Genomic DNA, 17,865 nt, shown 5'->3' with positions numbered 1-17,865 from the left:
ACAACTAATTCCAATGAACTCTAAACCTAGACTAACCTCTGATTAACCATGCACCTGTTTTTTTCATATTTTCTCTCTCCATTATACCAGAACACCTTGTGACCATTTCCTCTAAATATCCACTATGTATTTTGTAATGCTATGAATATTTTCCCCTAGAAGGAGAAAGTCCTTGTCAACTTAGGTATATAAGGTGGATCCAGGGGAGCTGCATGAGGACCCTGAATGCACAAGCAGTAGACAGAAGAGACTCACCCCTGAGAGGAGCAAAGGGGTGTAGCACTGTGGAGTAGGAGCCCAGGAGATGGCACCAGGAGATCTTCATAATCTGACGTGGAGAGAAGGAGAAACCATGGAACTCAAATCCCCTAATTTACTATTTCCTGAAAGACAGGTCCCACGTTCAACATTTTCCTCAGAGCCCCAGAACATCCTTGTTCCTGAAACTGTACAGCACAGAGGTGAGTATGGTGTAAAACACAGACACCACCATGTCCTTCTGAGGGGTGTGGTAGGAGCTGGGGAGCATGTAGGTATAGACGGCAGCGCCATAGAAGAGTGTGACCACCATCATGTGTGAGGAGCAGGTGGCCAGGGCCTTCCTCCTGCCCTCTGCTGAGTTCATTCTGTGGATGGTGAGGAGGATGCAGGAATAGGATCCTGAAATGACTGTCACAGGGATGAGGAGCATGAGGACACAGCACAGGTACATGAGCGTCTCATAGAGCGAGGTGTCTGAGCAGGAGAGCTTCATCACAGCAGGGACTTCACAGAAGAAGTGCTGGATCTCCTGGGATCTGCAGAATGGGAAGGTCATGGTGACAGGAGTGAGCATGAAGCCATCCACTGATCCCAGGAACCAGCAGTCAGATGCCAGGAGGAGACACACCCTGTGGTTCATGAGCATAGGGTAACGAAGAGGATGGCAGATGGCTATGCCTTAGTCATAGGCCATGGCACCTAAAAAGAAAAAATTAGAACCTGTGAGTGTCACACAGAGGAACATCTGCATCCCACATTCAGGGACTGAGATGGTACTTACACCGAGCACCTGGTCCAGGAGCACCTTGGTCACAGTGATGGAGAGGGACATCACTGAACTTCAGATGTCACTGTCCCTCTATGCAAGAAAAACACCAGTTAAATGAGATGAGGTGGGGTTTTTAAATAGTGATAAAATAAGTTAGAAATATGGGTGGACAGAAAACACACCTGGCCTTTCTTAAGGAAATCAATAATGACTTCTTTCCCATTTTCTCTCAAAGACAGTAAACATTTCCAGCTCTCTGGTTCTGACAGATTAACTGTTAAATTTGATGCACTATCTACAGGAAGGTTCTATCATCTCTCCTTAGAAAGACTAGCATGAGCTATAACGCAGAGGTGTTCTTTTAAGAAATTAAAGTTTTTGTTTGAACCCTGGTAACAGTCCCTAAAACCAGCTGTGGCACTTCACTCTTGACAGCCTTTGCTGGGAAGGGCTGAAGCAGAGAACACAGTGCTCCTAACGCTGTAGCTCAGTGTCCAGCATGACTGAGACCCAGGGCAGAAGACAGGAGAGGTGCATAGAAGGGGGAAGGATTGGTAGGTCAGTGGGTGGGTACAAGGTAGAAGATATTTAGATGACACAGAGATGATAGGTGGATGAATAGACAGATTTCCTCTCCATCTTATCCTACTCTGCTGATAGATGAAGGGCAAGATCTATGCAGAATGAACAGGAATCACAATGGCTGCCCTGTCTACCTCTGTGGACAAAGTGGAGCAAGACCAGAGTCCACCAGCTAGTGGGAGAAGTGGACAGCACTTGATGAGAGAATGGAGGGAGAGAGGAGGCCACGAGAGGAGGGAGGCTACTGGGGGAATCTCTGCCACTGTCCTGGAGCAACACATAGTGACCCCAAGACACCAGAGGATCAGGGAACATGGTCTGCTCCACAAACAGGGCCTGGCGTGCTCTCTCTCACTCTTCTCTAGGCAGTTGCTGGAGTTTCATAGGAACAGCTAGTGCATGCTTCAGTAGGGAACTGGTAACAGTGCTGGTAGAGAAATACTCAGCCATCCCTAGAAACCAAAAGCATCCAGGGATCACTGTCTTCACCTTCCCCAGAGCCTCTGAGGTCCTCACATCTTGTTCTTCCTAGTACAGACTGACAATCCAGGGTCTCAGGCCTCTGCCTAACATCACAAAAGTGACCCAAGTGAGGGTTTGTATCCTGCCCCTGGGTACAGCAGAGCACCTCACTGCTCAGTGTCCTTGGAAAACAGTGTCCTCCTCTGTCATGGACAGCTTGGATCTGGTCCACTCACCATCTATGTGCTTAGAGAAACATGAACATGCTCAGGATACTTGCTTCCAGCATTGCTGCAATCTCGGGAGTCACCTCCATGTGAAGCAAGGATAGCCCTTCTCCCTCTGCAAAGTTGCAGTCTCAGGACGACTAGTGTAGCTTCCTACCACCATCTGAAGCATAAGAAGGAATATATAACATTATATGTCCATAAATAATTAGGAATAAAAACTCAAAATTTAAGATGTTACAGTAAATAAATGTATATGAAAGTTTTAAGAAGAAAACATTTTATTTTATTTTTTTTCCTGAAAAACAGGTGATAGAGAAAGATGAGGAAATGCCGTGAGGACCTAAGAGACCACCTCAACAGCAGAACAGCAAGCCCTGCTCAGCCATGGCCCTGAGCTCCAGGGCCACCTGCCTGGCTGAACTCACCTCAGAGGATGCTGTGCCTCACCCAGATGGCCAGGGAGTGTGGCCTGGCTAAGTCACCAGGAAGAGAAGGGTGGCGTCACCCCTGGTTTAGGATGCTAACAGGGGACTGGATGAGACATGTCTGTTCACAGATCCTCTGGGACCTGGAGGACACTGCAGTTAGAGCCAAGGAAGCAGCAGAGCTCTCTGGGGCACAGCTCTGGGTCATCCTCATCCTGTCCTGTCTCCCTCTTTGTTCAACTCCAGGCTTCACCAATGTTAACAGTCCTCTCCACTCTCACCCTGTCTACAACGCCTGACAAGTGACATGTAGGAGGATTTAGTCTGGATTGGTTTATCAAACATACCGTGTGTGTGTGTGTGTGTGTGTGTGTGTGTGCGTGCGCGTGCGTGTGTGTTGTGTAAGAAAAGCATCACCTCCTCAGTGTCCTGGAAGCCTGGAAGGAGTCCTCCTCACAGGTCCACCTCACTCTCTTATGTCCCTGCTTGTGCTCCTTGTTTCCTGTCACTCACTGGCCATCTAGGTCATTATAATTTAGAATTTAATTTTAAAGTATTTGCTTTTATTTCAACTACTGATATGCAAATTATTGAGAAGTCTCAAAGCACAAACTGTTTCATTGAAAATTTAAATGTTTATTGTAATATATTTACCCAGGTAAAAATCATGCTTTAAATGTTAAGAGTGGAGGTGTAGCTCAGGGATTATGGCTCCTGCTGAGCATGCATGAAGCCCTGAGTTCAATAACTAGCATGCAGTAAAATGAAATAAATCCTATCCTGCCTACAAACTACAAGTGCTTCAAATATCTGTTCAGTGTACACTTGTTGTAGCAGCTACAATGAAATAGGGGAAGACAGAAGCAAGATCCTTCAACATCTGTTTTTTAACAGGTCCCTCTCAAAATTTGCAGTGAAATTCTTCTCAATTTTTTTTAAATCTATGTCTGAAACAATGCTTATTATTTACCCTACCATGCAGGTCTTGTGACAGCCTGGGTCCACACACACACACTGTTGGCCAGGCTGCCTCCTGAGCTGTACCTACCTGTGACCTGCAGGGCTTCAGCCTGTAGATGGCTTATCCTGCCTCCTTGTCCCCCTGGCTTCCTGTAACTCTGTGGGATGCAGCCCTGGGGTCCCCTTGAGTGTGGGAGAAACTAAGAAACTGGGACTTTTCTCCCTCCTGGAGATGATCCGTGGAAGCTGAAGCATCTGGGCACAACAGGGACCCTGTTGGCTCCAGGCTCCAACATCCAAAGGCATTTTGAGTTCCAGCAGCACTGCAGGACATGGGTACCTGGGTCGCTATGGCATCCTGCCTATGACTGGGCTACAGTCTCCACACTCAGTAGAGAGTGCACAGCAGATGCAGAGGGAGGAATGGGGTCCTTAGCTGACAGGCTCCCTTCTGCTCCACCAGCCTCACTTAGGTCATGGCCACTTTGCAGCCAACTCTTTGCATGAAGTCTCTTCAGCTTGGAATTTGTGGTGTTGCCTTTTATTAAAAATGATTTAATGTGGTTACTATGTATCAGGTGATTTAAACAGAAATACAGTCCCTTTCTAAAGGTGCACGGTTGTTCTATGCTAAAAAACATCAATTATAAACAGAGCTGAAATAAAAATGCTTATACAGTAATCACTCTCTCAGTTAGTTTGTTTTGTAAAGTAATTCCATACAGGGAATAGTCATCCAAACATTTTGATATATAGCAATAAGTTGCTTTCTGTTAACTACCAAATCATGCTACAACATCCAGCTCTGCCTAAACCAGCCTGGAGTATGGTATTTTTCCACCTTAGTAAATTTATTAGAGTCATATTTGACTTGCATTTCTTGCTTACTAATATATCTATATGATTTTTCATGCTTCTCCATGTAACGACCACTTTATGGAATGACTATGTTCTTTGCACATTTTTTTAGTGAAATCTTTTCTTCATAAATATACAGTGATATACTAATGTATTCAAAGTAGTAACTCAATATAATGGGCTACAACACTTAATTTCATTGGTTATTGTTATATTAGTTTCATCAGAATTTCCTGAAGCATTATGTTTAATTTGACAAATTTAATGATTCCTTTCAGTGTGTGTGTGCTGGGAAAATCTTAGTATGTTTTGATGTCTTCTAAAATATCCTCCTTCAAATTTCTAAGAAATGAGGTTGAGTTATTTTTTATTTTTTATTATTTTTAATACATTTACTTCTGAGACAGCAATAATTTATTTGGGGTGCACTCTGCTGGTGGAACAGCATCTGGGGCATGGGGTCAAGTGTAAGTCCGGATCTAAGAAGAAAAATTACTAAGAAGTTCATGGGGTTGTGGAAATGGGGGTCCACACAGGATAGCAGGACAATGTTGAAGTTGGGAAGGATAACCAAGGTGAGCAAGAGGATTACAATGCAGAAAAGAGTCTTTACTAGCTAGGGTCACTCAGAGATTCTAAGCAGGATGGAGTCTACTGGGAAATTTGATGGCCCTCCCTATTGTTTTTTGAATTTGAATTTGAATGTAATCCTAAGCAAGATTTTATGTGTAAACTTTGTAGTAAGTTTTTAATGCCATTTTCTTGGAGGGGACAACCTTTTTCTTTGGCTAAGAGGATGAAATCTCTCTTCTACAAATGTCTGTTATTTCAACCAAAGAGAAGAAGCACACTTCCAGGGCTTACATGCAGTGACCAATCTAATCCAGACAAACCCCACTTGCCTACACTTAACTCCCAGAAAGTCCATTTAAAAAGATGGAATGATTAAGTTATAGTTCCATAATCTAGTCATTTTCCTCCTGAATATCCCTGAATTGGTACAGGAGCTCTGGTGAACATATCACATCCAAACCACATCTCTTAATGTTTCAAGTACTACCTCAGATGCATCTCTGGTAGGGAGCCTGCATGAAACTCTCCTTCCACCCAGAATTGGCATTTCCCCCATGGTCATCCATGTGGTCTTGAATCTTTTTCACATAACAGGATCCTAAAGATTTCAGAGAGCAACAACCACTGGATACCTTCATGGTTGAATCTTGAGAATGTTCCTCAAGGAAGGAACTGCACTAAGTAAAATTAGACACAATGATATGAGCATGTTATCCTAGATACTATGTCACACTGCCACAAGCAGAAATGTCCTTTTTACAAAAGGAAGGAAAGCCTGTTATTTAACTCTTATATGTGATTTGAAACTTGCAGAGTATTAGCATGAACAAGAATAGTACAACTAACTCCCATGAACCCTAAACTTCGACTCATCTATGGTTTACTGTGTACCCATTAATTGTCTACATATTCTTCACCATCCCTTGCCTCTGTCCACCTATCAATCACCTCATGGCCACTTTATCTAAATATCCACTATGTATTTTGTAATGATATGAATATTTTCCCCTAGAAGGAGAAAGTCCTTGTCAACTTAGGTATATAAGGTGGATCCGGGGAGCTGCATGAGGACTCTGAATGCACAAGCAGTGGACTGGGGAGGCTCGCCCCTGAGAGGAGCAAAGGGGTACAGCACTGTGCAGTAGGAACCCAGGAGATCTTCATCATCTGATGTGGAGAGAAGGAGAAACCATGGAACTCAAATCCCCTACTTTACTGTTTCCTGAAAGACAGGTCCCACACTCAACATTTTCCTCAGAGCCCCAGTGACATCCTTGTTCCTGAAACTGTAGATTAAGGGGTTCAGCACAGGGGTGAGAATGGTGTAAAACACAGAAACCACCATGTCCTTCTGAGGGGTGTGGTAGGAGCTGGGGAGCATGTAGGTGTAGACGGCAGCGCCATAGAAGAGTGTGACCACCATCATGTGTGAGGAGCAGGTGGCCAGGGCCTTCCTCCTGCCCTCTGCTGAGTTCATTCTGTGGATGGTGAGGAGGATGCAGGAATAGGATCCTGAAATGACTGTCACAGGGATGAGGAGCATGAGGACACAGCACAGGTACATGAGTGTCTCATAGAGTGAGGTGTCTGAGCAGGAGAGCTTCATCACAGCAGGGACTTCACAGAAGAAGTGCTGGATTTCCCGGGATCTGCAGAATGGGAAGGTCATGGTGACAGGAGTGAGCATGAAGCCATCCACTGATCCTAGGAACCAGCAGCCAGATGCCAGGAGGAGACACACTCTATGGTTAATGAGGACTGGATAGCGAAGTGGATGGCAGATGGCCATGTAGCGGTCATAGGCCATGGCTGCCAGAAGGAAAAACTCAGAACCTACTAGTGTCAAGTAGAGGAACATCTGTATCCCACATTCAGGGACTGAGATGGTACTTACACCCAGCACCTGGTCCAGGAGCATCTTGGGCACAGTGATAGAGATGTACATCATGTCCATGAGGGACAGCTGGCTGATGAAGAAGTACATGGGGGTGTGGAGTTTGGCACTGGAGTGTATCAGGATGATCAGGACAGCATTTCCAGACAAGGCCATCAGGAAAACCAGAAAAATGACAATACAAAGCAGAGCTGGGTGTTGAGATTGCCTGAAGAGTCCCACCAGAATGAAATCTGCCCACCCTGTGTGGTTGGTCATCCAGGTGGTGATGTCCATGAGGCTCTACCTTGGCCACCAAGAAAGCTTTGGGTTAATGTTGTACAGAGGGCTGAAGTGACTTTTTAGCTGCCACACACCTGTGCACCAGCCTGATTGTGCCCAACCAGAGGACGTTCCAGAGCCTGTAGATCCTAGGAGTTCTGATGACCTGTAGTAAACAATATTTTTTAAAAAGTATCTAAAAGCTCACCTGTGGGTGAAGTGAGCTGGTAACTTGTAGTGAGGTTGCAACAGTTCAAGTTCATGAACTTCCTAAAGAAAGCAGTTTGTCAATGACAAGTGCATATATTCAGAATCGTTGCTCAAAAAAGTAGGGGACATTGGCAAACAAGGGGAATCACTAATTCCTGAGTTTAAGTTATTCAAGTATGAAATAAGTGTTAATATTTCTGGTGTAACAATTTGGTTTTAGCTGGCATTATAAGACTCTCAGATCTATATGGTATACTAGAAATGTTTAAAACTTTACTGAGGCATAATTCATGGAATGCACATTTAACATTTGAACCCCCAACGTTTATAGGACCAGGACTTGCCGGGAGGTTCTGTGAGTCTGGAATGACTCTGCTGTTCTCTCCAGTACACTGCAGTCTACACACAGGACCAAACCTTTTGAGACCTGAGGAGCACCCATCCATAATAATCCAAGGTCATGGCTGGTTTCCAACCTTGACTCTTGCTACCCCTGACCTCCCCTTCCTTGTCCACTCTGCCTGAGAGATGATTAGAATGACACCTGACACCAGGTGTGGTGAGGATGAAGTGAGGCAAAGAAATGAAAGTTCCCTGATTTGTGACTTTCACAAATGAAGAAACAGGCATGCTGTTGATTGACATCTGCACTACCCACTCTTCAGAACTTGTCCTAGACCTGGCTGTCACTGCTGTTGTTACGAGATACCGTCCTTCATTTCTCCAATTTGGGTAACTATTTATGTCTCCAATATTCGGTTTTCAGGATTACATGAGAAAAGACATGCAAATAAAGCTTACAATCAACTTTAAAGGAAAATATTTGGATTTGACAATTTTTATGTTGCCTTATTTATTTTGTATAAAATGAATAAATAAATATAAATATGAACTGTCTGAGATAGTTATTGGTATGACCCTCACTAAGCACAGCTTCCTGGAAAAGCTCTTATGAAAATTCAGCACAGCCAGGGCTCCTCCTGGTCCATCTTCCATCTCTGCCATTTGCACTCAATCTCAGGTGCAGAACAAGCATTTGGGGATCACTGCTATTCACCAGAAAGGCTTTGGCTATTTTACCAACATCATCTGATTTATTTACAGACACAACCAATTTTCATGGACACTGAGAGTCAGAGAGTTAACAGAACCACACGGAGAGGTCTCAGGGCAGCTCACTGTTGCCTGCATTGTCTTGATGCTCAGCCACCTCTGTGTAGATGCTGAATACAGGTCAAGGGCTTGTTAACCTTGTCTGCACTTCTGGAGGTCATTTTCAGACTCTACACGGAAAACAGCATCCATAATATTTGAGGCAGGATTTTTATATAGGGACAAAATAAGTAAAAAGGGCAATGAACATAAAATGTGCCCCACCTTTCTTAAGGAAATCAATAGTGGCTTCTTCCACGTTTTCTATTAAAGAGATTAAACCTTTCCAATCTTCTGCTTCTGAAAGCATAACTGTTAAATCTGATTCTCTCTCAGCCTGAGGGTCTGATGTCTCTTCTCTCTAGAAAGACTAACAGTAGCTAGAATACAAAGGTATTTTTTTAAAAAAGGAAAGTTGAAGCACATTTTCTCCCTTGTATTATATCCTAAACCAGATGTGATAGTCCACTTTTGACAGCCCCTGCTGGGAGGCACTGAAGCAGTGGACACAATACACGGCTTCTGATGCTGTAGCCCTAGGGTCTAGCATGACTGAGACCCACTGCAGAGGTAGACAGCAGGAGAGGTGCACGCCCAGGGACAGAGATGGTAGGTGGGTAGGGGGTAGTAGGTGGATGACAGACAGTGGAGAAAGACATGATAGACAGATAGACTTCCTGTCCATGAAATCCTAACCTGTTGGCAGATGAAGGCTGAGCTCTTTGGAGAATTTGAGATCTTTCCCATGAACTGAAATCACACCTTCTGTCCCATCAAACTCTGTGGACAAAGTGGAGCAAGGAATGGACACAAACAGCTGCAGTGAAGACAGGGACAGAATTTTCTGAGAGGACAGAGGAGAGAGGGGCAGTGAGGGAGAGGTTCTGCCACTGTTAGGGAGCATAGCACCCCAAGAATATACAGGACCAGGGACCCAGTCTGCTCCACATCCTGGGCCTGTCCCACCTGCTCTCTTACTCTTCTCTAGGCACCTGCGTATGTTTCATGGGAGCAGCCTGATGCACGTTTAACTTGGGGAATTGGTGACAATTTTGGTAGACAAACACAGAGCCACCTTATTAGTCAGCAGCATCCAGGAATTGCTGACCATGCTCCAGCTTTCACAGAGCCTCTGAGGTCTTCTTATTTCCTTCTAGTACAGACTGACAATCCAGGGTCTCAGGGTCTCTGCCTAACATCACACAAGTGACTCAAGAGAGGGCCGTGTCCCAACCCAGGGTGCAGCAGAGCACCTCCTTCAGTGTCCTTGGAAAACAGTGTTCTCCCTCTGCCATGAACAGCTCAGGTCTGGTCCACTCACCGTGTGTCATCAGGGAAAAATGAACAGGCTCAGGACACTTGCTTCCAGCATTGCTGTGACCCTAGGAGTCACCTCCATGTGAAGCAAGGACAGCCCTTCTCCCTCTGCAAAGTTGCAGTCTTGGGACAACTAATGCAGCTTCCTATCAACCATCTGAAGCATAAGAAGGAATATATACTCCTATGTCCATAAATAATCCCAAATAAAAATACACTCCTTAAGATGTTGCAGCAAATAAATTCTATATGAAAATTCGAAGATGAGAACACATTTCTATTTGTCAGAAAAACAGGTGATAGAGAAAGATGAGGAAATGCCGTGAGGACCTAACAGAGCACCTCAACAGCAGGTCAGCAAGCCCAGCACAGTCATGGCCCTGAGCTCCAGGGCCACCTGCCTGGCTGAACTCACCTCAGAGCATGCTGCTCCTCACCCAGATGGCCAGGGAGTGTGGCCTGTCTAAGTCACCAGGAAGAGGAGGGTGGCGTCACCCCTGGTTTAGGATGCTCACAGGGGACTGGATGAGACATGTCTGTTCACAGATCCTCTGGGGCCTGGAGGACACTGCAGTTAGAGCCGAGGAGGCAGCAGAGCTCTCTGGGGCACAGCTCTGGGTCATCCTCATCCTGTCCTGTCTCCCTCTTTGTTCAACTCTAGGCTTCACCAATGTTGACAATCCTTTCCACTCTCACCCTGTCTACAACGCCTGACCAGTGACATGTAGGAGGATTTAGTCTGGATTGGTTTATCAAACATACCGTGTGTGTGTGTGTGTGTGTGTGTGTGTGTGTGTGTGTCTATGTGTGTGTGTGTACTCACGTGACCATGAAGTGGATTCTGTGAGACACTATTATTATAGGGATAAAACCTGAAGGTCAGAGTTCAACTAATGCATCAAAACTATCACTCTGGTCAATGCTGTGGGAAACTAGACAGAGGATCCACCCCACATCTTTCCTCCACTCTCTCACCTCCCTGCATGTGCTCCTTGTTTCCTGTCATTCATGGCCATCCAGGTTGCTCTAGTTTAGAATTTAATTTTAATCTTTTTGTTTTTATTTTTATTACTGACATGCAAATTATTGAAAAGTCTCAGAGCACAAACTGGTTCAATGAGAATTTAAATTTTAAAATTTAAATTTGTTCTTTTAAAAATTTAAAATTGTCCTGTAAATGTTAAATCCCTAGAGTGGAGGTGTAGCTCAGTGGTAGAGCTCCTGCCTAGCATGCCTGAAGTCCTGAGTTCAATGCAATAAAATGAGATGAAGTCCTATCCTGCCTAAAAAGTGCAAGTGTTTCAAACATCTGTTGAGTGTACATCATGTCGTATCAGCTTGGATAAAATAGGAAGACAGAAGCAGGCCTACCATCCTGGAATTTGTAACCAATTCCCTCTCAACTTTGCTTCTGTGTACATTCTGGAGCCATGCTGATCATTTCCCCTGAGCTGGAGGTTTTGTGATGGCTTTGCTCTACCACACTGTCTGTTGGTCTGGCTGTCTCCTGTAGCCACCTGACCTGCAGGGCATCAGCCTGCAGATGACTTGTCCTGCCTCCATGGTCTCCTGGTTTCCTGTAAAGCTGTGAGGTGCAGCCTTGTGGGCTGTTGCAATGTGAGTGGAATAAACAAGCTGGGTGTTTTCTCTGGATATGGTTCCAGGCAGCTGCAGCATCTGGAGGTGACAGGGACCCTGTGGGCTCTGGGCTCCTGCACCCAGAAGGCAGGTTGCAGTTCTGGCAGCACTGCAAGATGTGGGTATTTCCAGTCAATCAGCAAGATAGACATCTAGCAAGGGCTTCTCATAAAAACAGAGACACAAAACTGAGGTGCTCAGTTCCCTTTCTGCCAAGGAACTATTTTTCCTTCCTTCCCATTCCTGACATGGTTTCCCTGTGTGGGTGTGTGTGAGGTGACCTGTGCTTGGTGTTAAGTCCTCTTGAGCAATGAAGGCGTGTCATTACTGGACTTCCCCCCTCTGCCTGTCCTTAAAGTCTGGCTGAGGTGTGAACAGCTGCCCTTGCTCTCTTTGGCCTTCATAACATACAACACCCTCCCTGTCCCTTTGCTTCAATCTGTCCTCACAGTGAGGTGAGTCTTCAGGAGGCAGCTCATAATTGTGCTTGATGGTTTCATAAATTCAGCCTCTCTGTTCATGTTGGAGAAGTATCACACAAATGTCTGTCCTAAGACAAATTCTAGCACATAATGTTCTTTAGTGTCCTACAAGTCCAGTTCTGTCTGCCCACTGATTGGTCTGAAGTCAATGGGGGAGAGTTGTGGTCACCTGTCCTCTTTCAGTTCTTAGTAATGTTGAATACAGAGAGTGGTTGTGGGGATCAGAGACAGGGCTGTGGCCTTGGTGCTCTGGTTCTGCTATGAATAGGAAATGTCTTCTCTGGACTTTGGGTAAATTGGGGAAGAAAGGGCTCAGAGCAGCAGATGAGCTTCTACGATGCAATGGTATTCAATAACCATCACAAGCATATTCAAGCATATTTCATGGTGGGTTTTTGGTGAGTGTCTGCAGGAGGTTGCACACTCACACAGCTGGAAATGCTAGAGTGAGCTCCTGCAGAACCACGTCTAAAGCCTAGTGTGTGAAGGACAACTTCCACCAGGTTGCAATCAGGCTGCTAACTCCTTTACTCTCCACCGAGCACAGACTACACATAGGGCAAGAGGCCCTGTCCTGCTCTACAGGATCAGGCCCACAGAGGGAAAAGACAACAAGTAGGAAACTGACACTAACCAGACCACTAGGAGCAGGGATTTGGTGTGCACACCTGGAATCAAGGGCTTACGTTAAATTTATGCATTCAGTAGAAGACAGTTTCCCTGGTTCTTAGCAGAGTTGTTTTATAAAAGATCCCTCATAATTGCTTTTGTGTATTCTAACTCCAATATGACAGTTAAGTGCTCAACTTAACTTCAACGTGTTTGAGGCTATTAAATAATCTAGGACTCCTCCACAGCAGGTAACTGTAGAGAAAAGTTTGCATGGACATATTTAATCATATCAGATGTTAGGATAAAGTTAAAATTCCCAACTTTAACCAACTTTCCAAAATAAATAAGAATTCCCTATTGAAAATGTTGCTGATGGGCAGTTGTCAGGGCTTTGTCAAAGGACCTGGCTGAAAAAGCCAAGCCTTGAGTCAGGAGTGTCAATCATATGAGTGTGGACTTGGGAGGAGTGAGAATGGGTCTGCAGAAGGAGATGACCTGTGACCACTCCCCAGCACCTTCCTGCTGCTGTGTCACAGCAAATGTCCTGCCCTGTCTGAAAAATAAGGCTTGAGGGACAGCATCCACAACAGGGGTCAGGAGCCAGAATGTCACTATGGTACCCCTGGACACATCTGTGCAGAGAAAAGATGTGTGGGCTCTCTCTCTTCCAGCAAGGAGGTCCACGGAACAGGATAGAGGAGAGTGTGGCTGCAGAGTTGCTAATCAAGACCTTTGAGACCAAGCAGGAGGCAGGTCTGATTTTATTGAGCAGTTACCATGTATTATATATTCAGGCAGCAGCTAGGCAGATTATAGGCAGCAATCAGTGCAATTTCTGCTAACTGTCCTTGAAGCCACCAATCAAGGAGTGGGCTATGGACCAAACACAGGGACTGCAACACATGGCCTCATGCCCAGGGCTGTGCCTACAGGGGTAAGTGGCCTACTGTTCACATGCCTAGCACAAGGGGAGTGGCCTGTCACCCAGAAGCCCTTAACATATGCCATGTGCGCAGTACTCCATGCACTTGTCCCCACAAAGAGCAACTGTTTGAAAATGTGTTTGAACTTTAGATTTCTTAGTACATGTTTTGATCTTCTCCTTTTTCTAAAATATATCCATGTTCATTAAATATATTGTACTGAAGTAAGTGCAGTGTATAATATTTTCTGAATTATATTACATATTTCATATTTCAAATTGAATTAATGAAGTCCATATGTAAGACTTTCCTTATAGAAATTTGACACTAATTTTTTTTACTAAATAATTTTAATGATTTTATTGGTGCATTATAGTTATACATGATAGTGGGTTTTATTTTGAAATATCAGTATGTGCATGAAACTAAATTGCCACCTTTCAACCCCCTGTACTTCCCCTTCCCCTCCCCTTTCCTATTCCCTGACCTCCTTCCTGTTGTAATGGCCTTCTTTCTATTTATTTGTTGTTTTTTAAATTAGCACTGGGCAGATAAACATAAGGGCGGCCTTCCCTGGGGGTTTACACATGTGCACAGAATAGTTTGGTGAACCTCATCTCTCAGCTCCTCCTCTCCCCATCCCTGCTCACCACCCCAACCCTTCCACTCCACCGTCTTCCCTTCTTGAGGTCCACTCTTTCCCCCATTCCTTATTTTGTTCTAACCCACATAAGAGAGAAAACATTCCACCCTTGGTTTTCTTACTCTGGCTTATTTCACTCAGCATGAAGTTCTCCACTTCCATCCCTTTGTTCCACCTCCATCCACCTACCAGTAAATGACATCATTTCATTCTTCTTGGTGGCTGAGCAAACTCAGCCATATTAGTCCACATTTTCTAGATCCATTCATCTCTTCACAGGCTCCTGGGCTGGTCCCCTATCTTGGCTCTTGGGAGTTGTGCTGTAAACGTGGATGGATGTGGCTGTGTCACTATACTAGGCCAATTTTAGTTCTTTTGGATGAATACAAAGGAGTGGGACAGCAGTGTCATTTCAGGGTTCCATTCCTTGTTTTTTATTATAGCTAGTGTTTTCCCAAGTATTATTCCAGAGTATTATAAAACCTAGGAGGGCTGGGGAAATCTATGGGCAGGAGAACCATGAGGAAGGAAAGTGTTAAAAAAGAACCATCTCTCCATTCACTGAAACACCCCAAGTGGTGACCTGGGTCAATGTGTGAAATAAATACATGAGACCTCTTACCTAAAGCCCCCACAATGAATGGGAGGAAAAATTGTCAGACATCTGTCTCCTCTGTTATCCTCTCCTCTCTTCTTTCCCCTCCCTCCCCTCGTCTCCTCTCTTCCATGACACACTGTTTTCCAGCAGTGTAATTGGGGAACAGGCTGCAGAGTGATTAATCAATTTCCTGGATTATGATTCTCATATAAGCTGCTTCTAGGATGTTTTTCCATTGAGAGAAGATGCACCTCTGTAGACAAAGGACCTCCCTGGACATGTTTCCGGCTGACCTCCTCTTAGCTATCTGTGGCCACTGCATCTGAACACAACTTCAGAGGGGGAGAAATGTCCAATCAGACCAGAGTGACTCACTTCATCTTCAGGGGCTTCTCACACATCCCAGAATGGAGGCCACTGGTCATTGTCTCTTTCCTGTTGGTCTATGCCTTTGGCCTCCTGGGGAACATGTCCATCATCACAGCTGTGCTTAGACACAGCCGCCTCCACACACCCATGTACTTCTTCCTGAAGAATTCGTGTTTTCTGGACCTGAGCTACACCTTGGTCACCATCCCCAGGCACTGGCTCCCACCCTACAGGGCCCTGGGGTCATTTCCTACCTCAAGTGTGTGGCTCAGCTTATGTTTTTCATGCTTGCTTCAGCTGAGTGCTTTCTGCTCATGGCCATGTCTTATGACCAGTGCGTGACCATCTACAGGCCCCTGCTCTATGGGACCATCATGAGAACTGGCGGTGCTGGGCACTGGCGGTCCTGTCTTGGGTGGGCGGGGGTGGGCGGGGCCCTCTACTCTGCCTTCCACACAGTCAATACCTTTCCCTGCCCTTCTGTTGGCCCAAGGGAGTGGAGCATTTCTTCTGTGACATTCCCGCTCTCATGAGGCTCTCCTGTGCTGACTTCCACCCTAGGCAAGAGGTGGGCTTTGCCTCATCTTGAGCTCCTTCACCCTCACCGTCCTCTCCTACATCCGCATCCTCTCCACCCTCCTACGGATTCCCTCGGGGGACCGTCGCTGGAAGGCCTTGTCCACCTGCTTCTCCTGCCTGACCACCCTCCTTCTGTTTTATGGCTGTGGAAGCTTCACCTATCTGAGGTCTGCCTCTCAAGACTCTCCCACCCAGGGTCGTCTGGCACCGTCTTTTACTCCATCCTCACCCCTTCCTTGAACCCCGTCATCTACTCTCTGAGGAACGGAGACATGAAGGTCGAGCTGCAAAGGCTGAGCTGCCAGCGGAGTCTGAGCGCTGGGTGCTGCACAGCTGGCCTTGGTCCAGGGGTCTGATGCCCAGGGGGTGCAGACAACCTCCTCCATCCCTCCCCTGCCCTCCCGCTGAGTCTCACCTGTGGATGGACGTCCCCACCCATCACCTGCTGCTTCTCCTCCCTCCCCAGAAGGTCTTTCACTTCAGTGGTTTTACATACAGTTCCACCACAGAAACATACAAATCTTGATTTCTTCATATTGTACCATAAAAATCATTTTTAAATAATTCTTCTATTTAGTATATCCGTAAGAATTCTTTTTTTTTTTTTCTGTGAGTTTTTCTGGAATGGTATTCTCAAGTCTTTATCATCACTCTCATGCTGTGGCCCCTAATCATGAATTTCCCTTTTTTTTTTCCTTTCTTGACATCATTTTCCTGAATATAACAGGAGGAACACATTTTTAACATTTCTAAAACCTACTGATTTCCCCCCTATATTCCAAACTACCTGACCATTCCTGATGCAACTATTCAACCCATTCTCTGCTTAGACATCCAAAGAGTAGAATGCATTGTCTTTGATCTTTATCTTTCTAAATATCATGAATTTCTAGTTCTCACAGGTTTTTCCTGAACATTTCATGATCCTTTACTAGCTATTCCTTCTTAGTCTCCTTAGTCTTTAGTTATCTGTTGTCTACAATCAATAATCAATATTTATTCAATTCAATGGTTTTTTAAGCACCGCCTCCTTTTTTTTTTCCTTGAAGAAAGAACACTGTATTCAGACAACAACTGAAACCCCCAGATACCAAGTGGATGTTAAGGAGGACACTGGGTGGTCTCAGGGCTGAAGCTCGACTCTCCCTTTCTCCACCACTGTATTGTATGGTTGTATTTTCAGAAAATTTAGAATTCCATCCCTGGGACAGAATTAAACTACAGTTGCAGTTCCTTTTCATGCTGTCTCCCTTTTCCAACTATTGATAGCAAAGTACCAGGTTATCTTAATTTATTTATTTATTTTAAAATTTGTTGGTTCTCTTTAGTTATCCATGACAATAGAATCCAGTTTGACTTTATTATACAAGAATGAAATATATATTATTCTCGTTAGGATTCCATTCTTGTAGATGTACAAGATGGTGGGATTCACTGTGTTGTTTTCCTATGGATACAGGGGTAAATTGCATCACATTCATTCCACTGTCTTTCCTTTTCCTCTCCCCCATTTCCCATTGTCTAATCCACTGAACTTCTACTCTTACCCTCACCACTCGGGTTGTGTTAGTATCCACATACCAGAGAACACATTCAACCTTGATTTTTTGGGATTGTTTATTTCACCTAGCAGTATAGTCTCCAGATCCATCTATTTGCTGGCAAATGTCAGAAAGTCATTCATACTTATGGTTGAGTAATACTCCATTGTGTATATATATACCACATTTTCTTTATTCATTCATCTATTGAAAGGCATATTGGTTACATAGCTTAGCTATTGTGAATTGAGCTGCTTTTAAATCCTTTGGATATAAAAATATATACTAAGGAGAGGGATAATGGGATAACTGGGTCAAATGTTGGTTCCATTCTAAATTTTCTAAGGAATCTCCCTACTGCTTTTCAGAAAGCTCACCCTAATTTACAATCCCATTATCGATGTACTATCGATGTATCAGTTAATCTTTTTCCCACATCCTCACCAACATCTATTGTTACTTGCATTCTTGATAATTGCAATTCCGACTATAGTGAGACAAAATCTCAGTGTAGATTTAATTTGCA

At 44.7% G+C, this 17,865-nt stretch overlaps 1 protein-coding gene and 2 pseudogenes across 1 annotated transcript; 1 reads left to right on the top strand and 2 right to left on the bottom strand.

Annotated features, from left to right (window-relative positions):
* Positions 1-368: 368 nt before the first annotated feature.
* On the bottom strand, positions 369-1,093 carry LOC143400304 (olfactory receptor 2T5-like; annotated as a pseudogene).
* A 5,234-nt stretch (positions 1,094-6,327) lies between these two features.
* On the bottom strand, positions 6,328-7,290 carry LOC143398964 (olfactory receptor 2T29-like). Its single transcript, XM_076855659.2, has one exon. The coding sequence runs from the start codon at positions 7,288-7,290 to the stop codon at positions 6,328-6,330; it is 963 nt and encodes a 320-aa protein (XP_076711774.1).
* Positions 7,291-15,198: 7,908 nt separating this feature from the next.
* Positions 15,199-16,154, top strand: LOC143400303 (olfactory receptor 5AR1-like; annotated as a pseudogene).
* Positions 16,155-17,865: the final 1,711 nt, after the last annotated feature.

The sequence above is a fragment of the Callospermophilus lateralis genome (genome assembly GCF_048772815.1).
Source record: "Callospermophilus lateralis isolate mCalLat2 chromosome 5 unlocalized genomic scaffold, mCalLat2.hap1 SUPER_5_unloc_1, whole genome shotgun sequence".
In the NCBI taxonomy this organism is placed as follows: Eukaryota; Metazoa; Chordata; class Mammalia; order Rodentia; family Sciuridae; genus Callospermophilus; species Callospermophilus lateralis.
Note: the sequence above shows the minus strand (reverse complement) of the source record. Positions and strands in the feature narration are given on the sequence as shown.

What these genes read in the sequence shown, in the direction of transcription:
- LOC143398964 (XM_076855659.2), bottom strand. Translation starts at nt 7,290, where the DNA reads ATGGACATCACCACCTGGATGACCAACCACACAGGGTGGGCAGATTTC.